This window comes from Haemaphysalis longicornis, unplaced genomic scaffold (assembly GCF_048455015.1).
Source record: "Haemaphysalis longicornis isolate Haplotype H1 unplaced genomic scaffold, Haemaphysalis longicornis Haplotype H1 scaffold_2, whole genome shotgun sequence".
Classification (NCBI taxonomy): Eukaryota; Metazoa; Arthropoda; class Arachnida; order Ixodida; family Ixodidae; genus Haemaphysalis; species Haemaphysalis longicornis.
In genome coordinates, this window is record NW_027526295.1 from 218429196 (window position 1) to 218442114 (window position 12919).

General features: G+C 48.1%; 1 protein-coding gene across 1 annotated transcript in view; it reads right to left on the reverse strand.

The window, feature by feature from the left end:
* Nucleotides 1-1657, reverse strand: part of LOC144169915 (uncharacterized) — a 68937-nt gene extending 67280 nt beyond the window's left edge. Inside the window, exon 1 of the mRNA XM_077699363.1 lies at nt 1461-1657. Coding sequence (XP_077555489.1) covers nt 1461-1507 — 47 coding nt within the window. The 5' untranslated portion in view covers nt 1508-1657. The remainder of the gene's footprint in view (nt 1-1460) is intronic.
* Nucleotides 1658-12919: the final 11262 nt, after the last annotated feature.

The following is a 12919-nucleotide window of genomic DNA, read 5'->3' on the forward strand; positions in this document are numbered from 1 at the left end:
TGAAAAAAAGTTCAAATTATCTGAATGTCAAATTATTGAATGAATAACAAAAAAAACCATTTTAAATTCTTTTGTTCCCTACCTTTACTTTGAGAAGAATGTTTGTTATGAGCAGACAGCTGAGCAAAAAGGACTAGCTTGCAGGCGCGCGACAACCCCTCTAGTGCAAGCGCATTGCGTGGGACATCGTAGCAAGACTCCTCTAGAACGAGAGCGTCTGTGGCTTCTTTTGCGGTACAACACACCAAGCATAGCACATCATACGGGTCTTCTTCGTTGGACACCTCATCTGCCACACCGAGGCCAGCACTGATGATTTGGTAATCGGTCAACTGGCCAGCGACGACAACGCCGTCTGAAAGCTGCACTTCAGAGGGAAGCAGGCCAACTAATGCCATTTCGTCCTCTTCTGGCGCTACGGCCTCTGGGCTACGTTCCGGGCTTTCAGAAGCCTCGGGCTGCACAAATCTACTGTCGCTCTAAAATCGCGTGAACGTGGTTGAGACGGTAACGATGTGTGCTCCGAAAACTAGTTTCAGTTGCACAGTCCTTCACTTGTGTCCAGTCCGAATTAACCGGTGCGCATGCAATTTTGCGTAGAAACAGCAAATGTTTGTTGCCATAGGGCTAAGTACATTTTTGAAGGGAAGGGTGTGGGAATGGCGAATTATTTGAATTTCCGAATTAACGGGAGCCAAATTAACGACATTCTACTGTAGCATGTTACATGGGTATGATGTCACAGATTGAAGGGGCAGTCACAAAATCTACGCCGGTCAAGATTACATCTTCAAACTAGAACCCCACTCTTTCGACCAGTGAAGAAAACGGTAAGACCCACACGCGCTTTACACAGCCAACTAACAACCGCGTCATTACTTTTGTGTATCAGCTGGGTTAACTTGAGCAGGCGGACTGTGCAAGACTCAACTTCCACTCACACGTAGTTACTGGAAAAACCAGTGAGAAGGTGAGGACCAACCTTCGCTTTTAGTCACCACACCCACACCCCACCCCCCAAAGTAATAACAAGAGTCTTTACACGATTACCCCTCTCCTCGAGCTTTTACATTCTAAGTTGTGCAAAGCATAACCGTAGCGTACCAAGGCATAGCGAAATTTTGAGCCACTTTGCATACCACGAGAATAAAGGTTTGTCATGCTCGAGTTCACGGCAATAAAGGGCAGATTATTTTGGCGTTCTCATTTTGAAAGGCTGGTGGAGAGAGACAATAAACGTTCATTCAAGCAAACGTGGTGTACCGCGATCCGTATCCGCACCAGCGAGAGAGCGAGATTTCGACGCGACCGGCCACCGGTTCAAGACAATATTCCGAAATAATCTTTGAAGCGCCGGCGCTCCGAGGTCACTGAGGACTTGAAATGGGCAGTTGCACAAAGCACAAAAGCTACAAAGCATGATGTTTAACTTAACACAGGACAAAACCTAAAGGGTTCACCTTTCCATTGGAGGCCTCACTCTAACGGCCACTTTGATGTTCGACATGGCTCTTGTTACTTGGCCGGCAGACTTGTCATCAACTTCAGTTAGCACCGCTCATGGCACCTTCGGCCTCGTGTTGACACAGCTTTTTCGGCCCCAACCGTTAAAAATGTCAGAGCCAAACCTGCCCTCAACAACTGACCCCAACTTCACGTTTTTGAAGAAGACGCTATATGACGTCACTGTGACTAATAAAAAAATTAATTATTTGTGATGAATCGTCTAAACACTGTATGCTTAAAAACAACGTACTACAAAAACAAACGTAATCGCATGTTTCAGAAAAACATCTTGAAAATTTGGTTCAAACTCCAAATGACGTCACGAACAAGTTGAGGAAATGGCGCGAGCGTCAAAAGCAGGTCAAAAGGGCTCCCACCGATGAAAAGTCTTTGTTCCCGCGATGTGAGCGAAGAGAGGCTTCTAGAGTGTGATAAAACACCACGTTGTGAGTATTGTAAGCTTACCATATATATGCATGACACAGTAAGCCCCAGAGAGAGAGAGAGAGAGAAACATTTTATTGAGCCGGTGAAGTGGGAGTGGTTCCTTATTCCAGGAAGCCATGCGATGAGCCGGCAGCCTTCGCTCTGGAGGCCAAACGTGTCTGGACGTCCAGATCGCTGCTGGTCACAAGGTTCTCCCACAGCTCAGGGATTGGAAGGGGGGATGGAAGAGGGGGGAGGTTGGGGTTGTGCTTGCACTCTAAAATGATGTGGGGAAGAGTACCGGGTTGTAAGCAGAACTTGCATGTGGCCGGGAATTGCGTGGGAAACATGCGATGGAGGCGGACTGGGTGAGGGAACGTATTGCTCTGCAGTCGGCGAAGTAGGGATTCTTCTTCTTTTGAGAGTTATGTGGCCTCTGACGTCTGCTGACAGCGGTAAGACTTTGCCCTCCCTAATCTAGAACTTTGCGCACGCCTATGCGTGTACAAACTATTTAACAGAAGCCATGCGCTGTAGAAAACTTTGGCAATGGAGTTTTTGTACTGCAATAAATTAACGTGTTTCGTCTGGACATTTTGTTCGGTGTCCGTGCTGCCCGCATGCAATAATAGGCAGGTTGGGAAATGCGAACTCTTACAATAATGTGCAATCAGGGGCTCCGCAGTAAAAGAAGGGGGGGGGGGGGGTCCTTACATGATATTAGGCATTTCATGGCTGATGATGGTCATAAAAAATGAAAGGGACTGGCTAGAGGGGTCCGAAACATGAGGCTCGACACAACTGAGCTATTTTGGCAGAACACGTCTCGTCTACGGCCAGAGAAAACACTCATTTAATTCCCATATCATTCGCCTTGTTTCTTTTCCTCTTTGTAGCTTGTTACTACAGTTAAACTTGCATGTAACGAACCTCTATGTGATAAATTCCAGGATTTAACGAAGTTTTCCAATTCCCCATTGCCAGCACCATTGAAATCCATGTGTTTGCGAACGCTATGTAACGAAGGCGTTGCGATGGTTAACCTTGATGTAGCAAATTCGCTACCCTGACGGGCCATATTTTTTTGGACGTTTTCGAAAAAATTGGCTGGATAAATGAACTAATTTAGCAAAAACTTCTCCCGCACCGCAAAATACCGCGCGTATCCAGGGTGAGTGCGGTGTCGGTTAGGTGATAGGCCTGCTTGTCGGCGCGCAGTCACACGTCCCCGCTGATATATGTGGTTTCGGTTCGTCGGTGATGAGTTCTGCTGCTGCCAGAAAATGAAAAGTCGGTCTCTTCAAGACAAGCTCGCAATTTTTAATGCAGCCTCCGCTGGCGAGAAAAAAGGACGTCGCCGCCCAGTATAGTATCCCAGCTAGCACCCTCGACAATTCTCAGTGCTGCGGCAAAGAGCATCAAGTTCGCGAAATGGCGCCATTTAACATAAATTTGGTCTTTGTTTTGGGTTAAGGCACCCAAAAGGAAAAAGTGATACTTAGGTTACGCTTGTGAACACGGGGGTAAGTGACCGTGCCTCTTTGGAGTGACGTGTTACTAGAAGTTCGTGAGAAAGCAGCAAGCGCAAATCATGCAGTTTTTGAGCGTGAAATAAATCTTTTAAAGGTGAGTTCACCATCACTGATGTCCAGTATTTTTGTTTCTTTTTTGCTTCATTCACGCGAGCCTTAACTCTAAACCTGCACGTAACGAAAACCTGCATGTAACGAAAAATTGCGTTTTTGTGTCAACTTCGTTATATCCACGTCTAACTGTATAACATATTACTATTATTAGAGTTTTGCTGCTGCTTCAAAGGGGAGTAAATGGTTTCCCTGCAATAATGTTATGCACTATGTCGACTGAATCACGCGTGAATGCGCTTGCATTTCTAGTACCAGGGTACGAGTGCCCTTTCCTAAGCAACAAATATTTGCCCTAGTTATTGCTGTTGGATTCGTCGACTACCCAGGGACGAGGCTCGAGCGTCAAGGGGAGAGAGGAATGACCATTGAGGCCTGCGTTTATTGGATCGTCGAGTGGGGAGCGAGGGAAGAGGAAGCAGCAATGCGTGCGCTCGTGAAGCACGAGACATGACGATGATGCCAGCCAAGGGAGACTGACCACGGTTCATTAAAGACAATGGCTGGCCGCATCAGGATCAGGCCCATGGAGGAAAAATGATCAGGCATAGAGTTAATACTTGATCAGGCCTATGGGGGTCGATGGCGAAGCGGCCTTGACCTTTTCAGAGAGATTCTACTATATCATTATGTAGGATATTTGATGTATTAGAAAAGCTGGTAGTTTCTTTCGCTATCAAAGAATCAAATAAAAAAGTTGCAGGGGACATCTACATTTAGGTCTTATGCAAGACGCGATAGCGTTACCAGCGTTACCTCGTAGTCAAAGGAGAGCTTCCAACGGAGCTGAGGCATTCGCCATTCACGCTCTCCGAGCGCTAAGTTTAACACAACGAAACTAGGAACAATGGCTTGATGTGGGAGAAGGAGCTTCGCCGCGCAGAAGCGGCAACTGACGAAACCACGCATCCTTTCTGTCTTCTGCACAGCAGTATCATTGTCGGCCAGCCACCCGGCCCGCCTTCTCCTTTCCATATTCGGTTTGGTTTTAAGCAACCCCGCCGGATTACAGCTTTAGGCGCGAACTCTTTTTTTGGGCGCGCACATAGAGATACATACTTACTTACTAGAGATACAGACATACTTCCCCGTTGAAGGGGACATTGTCTTCCATGGTCGCTTCATGAGCACGGCTGATAGCAGACGGTTGGCCTTTACGGAAAGCCGCCGAGTGAGCCCAGTCACGGTTTCACGTCAACAGTGGCTCATCGGCGCATGCACCAACGGTGGGAGAACGAACTCACTGCGCAGACGCGGCGCTTTATGAATCACGTATCATTTCTCCGCCGAAGCTTCCCAACCCTCCAGTTATCCTTTACATCTGGCTGCCTCAGTCTTAGTTTCCGGTTGGCAGTGCTGACGTATTTTTTTGATAATAATAATAATCTTTATTACAAGAAAAGTACACATTGCATTCCAGCCCACTTAAGCAATGATGCTTGTGAGCGGGCTGGGCAGCCCAACTTCGTGCACGGGGTACATGCCTGTGTCCTTTACAAAATATACAAAGGTAAATAAGAGGAGGAAATTTCCTCTGGCCGGACAATAATTACTGTTCCACAACACAGACAAAATAAATTTCAACTAACACACTGTAACGGAAGGACATATACAATACAAACTTAAATACACAACTTATTATGAAACCTATACAATACGAGCATGAGCATGTCAAGTGTGCGGGTGTATAGCTAAATAATCGAGGAATTTCGGTTAGCCATAAGCGCAAGAACAATTTGATTTTTTTTCAAACTATTTGAAGGGCAGCATCTACTTCAAGTTTATTAAAAAAGAGAAGGTACATAGTAAAATCGTGTTCTTTTCCCGTAATTGGTATAAACGCGAGGAATTACATTCGTTTCAATACGGCGCAAAGGTCTTTGTTTTTTGTTGTCTACTTTGAAGGTATTTGAAAAATAATGTTTGCAAAGTGCATAAAAGGCAAACTGTTTGTCGGCAGACAGCATTTCTAGTTGATGGATTATTAAATCTTTGTCCTCTCCTTGAAGGAGTGTTCCATACAGGCGCGTAGACAGGAATTTTTTTCGGGGGGGTGGCCCGCGGTCGACCAGAAGATTGGACGGGGAAATAGGTAGGCAAGGCTTCTTGGCGTTGTTTTTCAAACGAAGCTTGAAATAACTGATTTTAACATGCGATTTGTGTATGCTGAACACTAACAGTAAAGCCCACACTAAGGAGCTTAGATGATGATGGTGATAATTATGATGGACTAAATTCCTGTTCGCCGGTCTACGGGTAAGCCACGGGTGATTCGTTCGTCCGTAGAGCAGGCGGTTATGCGGGCACGCGCTCGTGAGCGTGATCATGAGTGTGTTCGTGAGTGGCGAGCGGTCCCAGAAGTTCGTCAGGAGGAAGTGGATCGAGGCCAACACTGGGTGTTTACTATCAAGATTCGCGTGTTTTAGATTTTCCTTTAGGAAAGGGGCGAATAAGTTTTCTTATCAGCTATGAAGTACAGTTGAGCACGATTTGAAATTTATCGCGCCAGCATAGAGCGGCCAGGCGTGCCACCGTCCTGCGGTTTCGTTTTGGAACCATGAAAATCAAGATTTCGCACTCTTCTCTCCTTTGTTGGCTGTTCCATGCTACAACAATGGCCCGCACGACTCCACCCTTTGGGTTTCAAGCTTTACATTCGTTGTTATCAAGCACAGACATGTCTGCCTTTTATCTATGCCGACGATAACGAAACTGGCATGGAAGGTTTGCTAAAGCTGGTTTTCTGTCAGCTTCATTTGAAAGAGTAGCTTTCCCGCGATAACCTTCGAATCGCAGTGGACTGTACGTGCGGTAGTAAACGTGCGTCTTCGTCCTTAAGTAATCGCCTTTTTGTTAATAGTACACTTACGCTTAGCGGAACACCTTATTGCACTGCTGTTGAATGTTGAGCTTGATGCACGTTTCTTAAATTTCATTTTATTTCTATCCGTTAAATCGAACATACATGGCTTCAGTAAAATTCCGGCTAAGCAAATACAAAATTCTGGTTCTAACCAAGCGGGAGATCAAGGAAGCAATCGAATAAAGCCAAAAAGACAAAGCTCCGCAATAAAGAGAATTGTAAAGTTTTGTTGATGTGGATGAAATACAAGACGGGCAGAGCAATGCTTTTCATACAGCAGAAATTATGGAACTTCAATAGTCAATGAAATGGATGTCGGTAGAAAAATAAACATATCAAGGATTGATAATTGACTGAACAAAATGCAGTGACATGCTCTGTCATGTGGTTATACTTTGTACCAGTGTAAAGACAAGGAATGACACGCTAAAGTCCAGACCACATATATGCCTATATGAGGCTTTTCCTGCTGTTCCGCCATTTCCCGGCCGTGCTGTTCCGCCAGCGAAACAGCGGGACTGCCTCGATCGGCTCGCGGCAGGTTCGCGGCGCTGCTCGGTGTATCCGTTGCGAAACGCACACGGGCTGTATCAGAATGTCCTTAAAACTGCAGGTTCCGCGCCTGCAGGCGACTTCAGGCGGTTCTTCAGGCTACTTAAACCGCACCCCAGCCTGGCACGAAACATTTCGGGGGGAGCAGCTACGCCCCTGGTTCCATACGAAATGCTACGAGATATTCGTTTTATTATACGGTTTAATATGTTTAGCCGGTATTGTGAGGTATGACCATAGATAGTTAACCCGTATCGTACTATTGATTCTCCCAATGATTTGCACACCATTTTTCTGATTGAGCTATCTGATGTCAATTGTAAGGAATAAAGGTAACTGCACACTACCCGCAAGCGCTTCGCCACTTCTTGAATATGCGTGTCCCAAGCTAGTGTCTAACGAATGTTAAACCTAAGTACTTAACAGTACTTGATCGTCGCACAGTTGGGCAGAAGCACTGACGGCAGCCGCTATCGTGTAGATAAATAGGCCTATAGATAGTGTGAGCCGCTTATGTCGGTTATGAAAGCAAAGTAGGGTCGCTTTTGATTTATTAATGAAAATACGATTAGAAACAAACCAATCGAGCAAATAGCATATATCAGTCTGAAAAATTCTTGCAGCTTCATCATACGAGTTACTCGGAAAGGCTAAGACCGTGTCGTCAGCGTACATATAAAGTTTGGATTTTAGTGGTACATTCGCCAGGTCGTTAACATAGATATTAAACAAAAGAGACCCTAGCACAAAACCCTGTGGTATACCAAAATTCACTGCCCTGTTTTTACTTAAAGAAACACCTACTTCCGTGGACACTTGATGAGCACGGCTGATAGCGGACGGCTAGCGGGCACGGTGAAACCAAGAAATGAGCCTAATAACGCTATCGCGTCAAAAATGCACTGACGATTACTATACTCCTTGATGTAACATTTGTGCGCAGCGCTATACTCGGTGACAACTTAAGAACGGCACCGGAAGTTGCCGCTGTGCCTTATCACCGTAGTCGGATGTTTGTCCGCGAGGCGCAAGTAGGGCGTTACTGGGAATATTTTGAACATGGCGTTAGCCGTTCCCGTGATTTTTTTGGACTTCATATGCTTATAAACGACTCCGGTGCCGACAAACAAACTGCGTGAGACAAGACAGACGATATCACGCATTCATAGCAAACCCCTTTCAAAACGCGCGCGCACTGAAGTCACGGGCCCGGCGCTTTGGCGGAGTGATACACTAGATGAGGTGGTGCCGTTCTTGAGTTGTAACCGAGTATAGCTGCAGTCTTCTCGCTCACGGCGCATATCTGCGGCGTCTCAGGAAGTTATCGCGTGATCAGTGAACGCACGGCGGCGCGCGCTACTGCGCTGTTATCTCGCAGCGCGTCGCCGCCGCTGGCGATCACGTTGTTGCACATCGTCTTTGAACCTCCCGCGCAAATGTCACGTGGTTCATATGGGCCACGCCCGGAGTAGTAGCGTCTGCCGAAAGTGTGATGGGGAGGCAGTGAGAGGGATGGCGCCATAGTAGCGCGTGACGCCCTCCCCCTGACAATTTCGCCAGACGCTCCGACGAGCATCTCGAGCGGGCCCATCAGAATGCCCTCCCCCGCACACTTTCGCCACATTTTCCTCAGCTGTTTTCTTCCTGCCTTCGCCCGCTCGGTTACGACGCCGTCACCATGGCCGTCGACGCCGCCAAACGCCAGTAGCGGGCGTCATAGTGCTTGCGCACTAAAATAACCCGGTTATCACGAGCGAGTACCGTGAAAGTTAGCCTTCTCTTGAGATTTCGCAGCCTGCCGTCTAGCTATACCTACTGCATGATTGGATTGATCATTTCACTTGCGGCGAAGGACACGCACAGACAGCCGAGCCGGAGCGCCATCGATGGCGAGTCTGAGGGACCAAGCGGTGTCAAAGCAGCCGTTAAACCCTCCCCTAATCACGTGGTTCGCTCGCACTGACGGCCAGACGGCACGCAGAGGCGGCCCAGCTGACGCTAACCAATCAAGCTCACGCGAAGCAGCCGTTTCACCCGCGTCTAGTCGTGTGGTACCGCAACCGCGAAGCGATATGAACAAAAGGCGCAGCTTGCGCGCCGTCGGATGAAGGTCACTTGCGACGCGATAAACGGCCTTTAAAAGATGCAGTGCAGGATAGATTTCGCTCTAAAAATAGTAGTACTAATCAGCGATCGACTTGAGCGTCCCCCTTCAAAACACTTCCGAAGCCTCTGAAGGTGCATGCACGAGGCTGTGGGCGCTTGCCTCGTATTGCAGACGGAGAGAGAAAGACGTAACTTTCATTGCCCCAAGGGCTAACTCGGTGACCGAGGGACGAAGGTCCCCGCGGTGACTTTGACCAGCAGGATCAGAACTTCGAATTCTCTCTCGTGCGACTGTTTTAATTAGGCATGTAGCGTTCAGTTGTGGAGCTGCAGCCCTATAAGAGAGAAAGGAGAAAGAGGGGGAGTAAACTTTATTGAGCCAACAAAAATAAATAAAGGTGGGCGGCCTTTTCTTAGTTGAGGAAGCCGCGAGCGGTAGCTGCTGATAGCCCGGGAGATCAGGCGTTCCCAAGTCTCGAGCTAAGAGCTGGCCAGCAAAGAGAGAATGACTGTATTACACACGATTGAGGTCCAAATTGCGGAAGTTCAGTCCATTAGGCGGCGGCGGTGGGGCATGATGGTGCGGCCGCGTGTGCAACCAGGGAAGGCCAGCCGACCCAAAAGCATAAGGTGAACAATGCGTTTGTCTTCCGGCGAAACCAACCTTCGTTCTCTGTGCTAGTTTTATTTTTCATCCCCATCGTCAGCCTATTTATGTCTGCCTGAGGACCAAGGCCTCTCCCATAAACTTCCGACTGCTCTTGCGCGGTCGCTCCATCTCCGCCGGGATATCGAACGGCCGTGGCTCTTGTCTTGCGAGGCCCAAGTTCATTATTTGCCATCGATTTTTCCCGTTGCATCCCGGAAGACAAAATAGAAGTTTAGTTCATCAATAAGACTGATTGGCCCATAACTATGATGCCAATTTCATCGCAAGCTCGAAAGAAGCAAAAAAAAAAAAAAAAAACAGATGGAGCAGTGGCGACTCCCCAGTCAATATCGGGTGACGTCTCTATGACGTCCCAGAATTTTGTTTGTGCGATTAGCAACCGCCTTCCTATAGAGCCACCGCCAAAAAACATGAGTGGGCGATCGTAAGGGTGCCTCCAGTTCCGTTTGATCATATCATTAAATGCTAACGTGCACTTAACGCACTGATACCTATGTTTTTTTAGTGCTGGCCTCTATTGCGTCACTGCTCCGTCTATTGTGCCACTTCTGACGTCGTACAGCGCGAAATTTTAAAAGTTTTGAAATATTTATTGCGTTTTTTATTGTTGTTTCTTTTTATTAACGGCGAGTAAGGTAGGGGGCGTGTTTCTACGAATTGTGTCACGACCAAGGAGGTTGTAGATACACAACCTTTAGGGTCATGACCGATTAAGTTGTGATTCTGGCAACAACGTTCGTCTTCAAAGTGAAAATATTTGCCGAATGCTCTCCGCAGCGCTGTGTAATTGTACACCTAACCTCCTGCTCGCGGTGTAGATCTACACTCAAAATTAACTTTCCCGAGATAGTTATAAATTCATCCACCTGCATGGTCTGTTCCTAGAAACATCCCATCCTGAAGGCAGACCATCTCCGTTCTTCCCATCGACGTGAAGAATCCTGCTCTTCTTTTTCATGACAGCCAATAATCTCACCCGAGGGAATGATGAGCAAAGTCATGACCAGTCTGAGTCCTTAGGGGGCTCAGTGGCGGGTCATCCCCGCGAGAAAAACATCTTCCCGTGGTAATGTGCACCATCACCTGTTATCCATCCTTGCCAATTTCTCCGAAAATGAGCTCTCCCTGAATTGTTTTATTCTCCCAGATGCAGTTCGTCTGCGCGATAGAAGAATGATGTCGCAGACGTGAAAACCATATATCGGAGACTTCGTTGCTGTACATTCATAAAGTAACGATAAACTCCAAGCGACCAGAACGCATTGGGAAAACACTCGCACACGAAGTATAGCTTTCAATTTCGAAACTTAATGCAGGCATAAATCGCAGGCTCATGGCGCCGCCGATCGTCACTTCTGCTCCTTCCGCGCAGTGTCCACGTCCTCGTTGATGTGCTCTCCTTCGTCCCCCTTTCGTGAACTGTGGTCGGATAATGGCGCGGTGCGTGACTTGGAAGGCGACGAGACGACGACGTCATTCTGCGCATTGTCCACATTCTCGTAGACGTGCTTCTCTTCTTGAGAACGGTTGGAGGCGGTTGCGGTGTGCGTCTTGGAAGGTGACGATGAGGCGACGTCATTCTGCGCATTGTCCACATTCTCGTAGACGTGCTTCTCTTCTTGAGAACGGTCGGAGGCGGTTGCGGTGTGCGTCTTGGAAGGTGACGATGAGGCGACGTCATTCTGCGCATTGTCCACGTCCTCGTAGACGTGCTTCTCTTCTTGCGAATGGTCGGAGGCGGGCGCGGTGCGCGTCTTGGTGAGTGACGATGAAGCACCGTCTTTCTGCGCATCGCCCACGTCCTCATAGACATGCCCCTCTTCCCCTTTTTGCGAACCCGCCTTGGAGGGCAACGAGGGGGCGACGACGGCGTCTCGGGAAGTGCGGATCTCGACGTCGTCGTAGTCGTGTACCGACTCGTAAGTGATCTCGGCCATACCGTTCGGGTCCTCCACGTACATGGTGGACCCCTTGGCGCTGGGCAACATGACGTCGTCGTACATGTCATCGTCCCACGTGCTGGACGCAGCCGCAGTGGAGTCGGCTTGCGAAGGCACCTTCGCTGGTGCCTGTGCGGGCGCCTCTGGCGGCAAGCGCTCGCAGAAGGGCTGCCTCGCGGGAGGCTTCATGCAAGGCTGCGAGGAAGAACGCGCGCTCAATACAAAAATTTGGGCACACAACAAACTTTTGGAGCGACAATTCGCGAGCGTCCCCATGCAGAGGTAGCAAGCAGTTCTGTTCATTTTCAAACTACGATCTATAACCTCACGTACATGCGACCACGATGGGTTGCCATGGGTCAGACGACCGTCGCACACATTGTTCCGCTAATGGGCAAGTCATTTGGCTTCTTCGTAACGCTAACTCGGGCGGTCCTATTTAGCAACTCGTGCTGCGAAATTCTGTGGCTCGTTGCCGTACCTTGCAAGGGAATTGACTGTGGCAGCATAGTCGCTGGCCCTCTCATAACTACCCAGGAGTTCTCCTATTTAAACCTCCAAGTCGTCTCTGTTTTTGTTCTTAACCCGAATAATGTCTCTGAAACATGGAATAGAACCCGCAACCTCTCTAGTATGAGCCCTATTGGCGGTGAGATGTTTGACTGCAGCGCCCCCTGGCTCTGCCGTCGGCTTAGGGAACCGCGCCGGTGTCATCTGCTACGCTCCGCTCGTGAGGGGCAGCAGTGCCTGTGCTAGAAATCGCCCGCTTTGATGCTTTAATGCATTAGAAAGCCTATTTCTAGTAATTCAGTAATTTGTGCCACCTTCTGACTTCTCTGAATAATTTCAAGCTGTATCCGCCACACGTTTGCAACACACGGGGAGAGAGAGAACAACTTTCGTAAGAGCATCGGTCAGAAGATCGTGTCAAACTCGTTCGTTTTAACTTATTTGCGAGGTTCAGTGATCAGACCTCCTCCATAAGTATTCAAAATGCGTGGGCTTCCCTGCGGTATTTTCGATGCTCTTATGAAGACTCAGCCGTCTAACGCTACGTACCAAACAGCGGGCCCATACACGCGCATCGCACAGCAGGAAATAAAGCGGCTGTCTTCTATTTCTTTCGTTTTTGTTGACTTGTATCAGATGAATGTTTTTTTTTCTGTGGCTAACGCATTAATATTTCTGCATCGCCACAAACGTCTTATTAGCA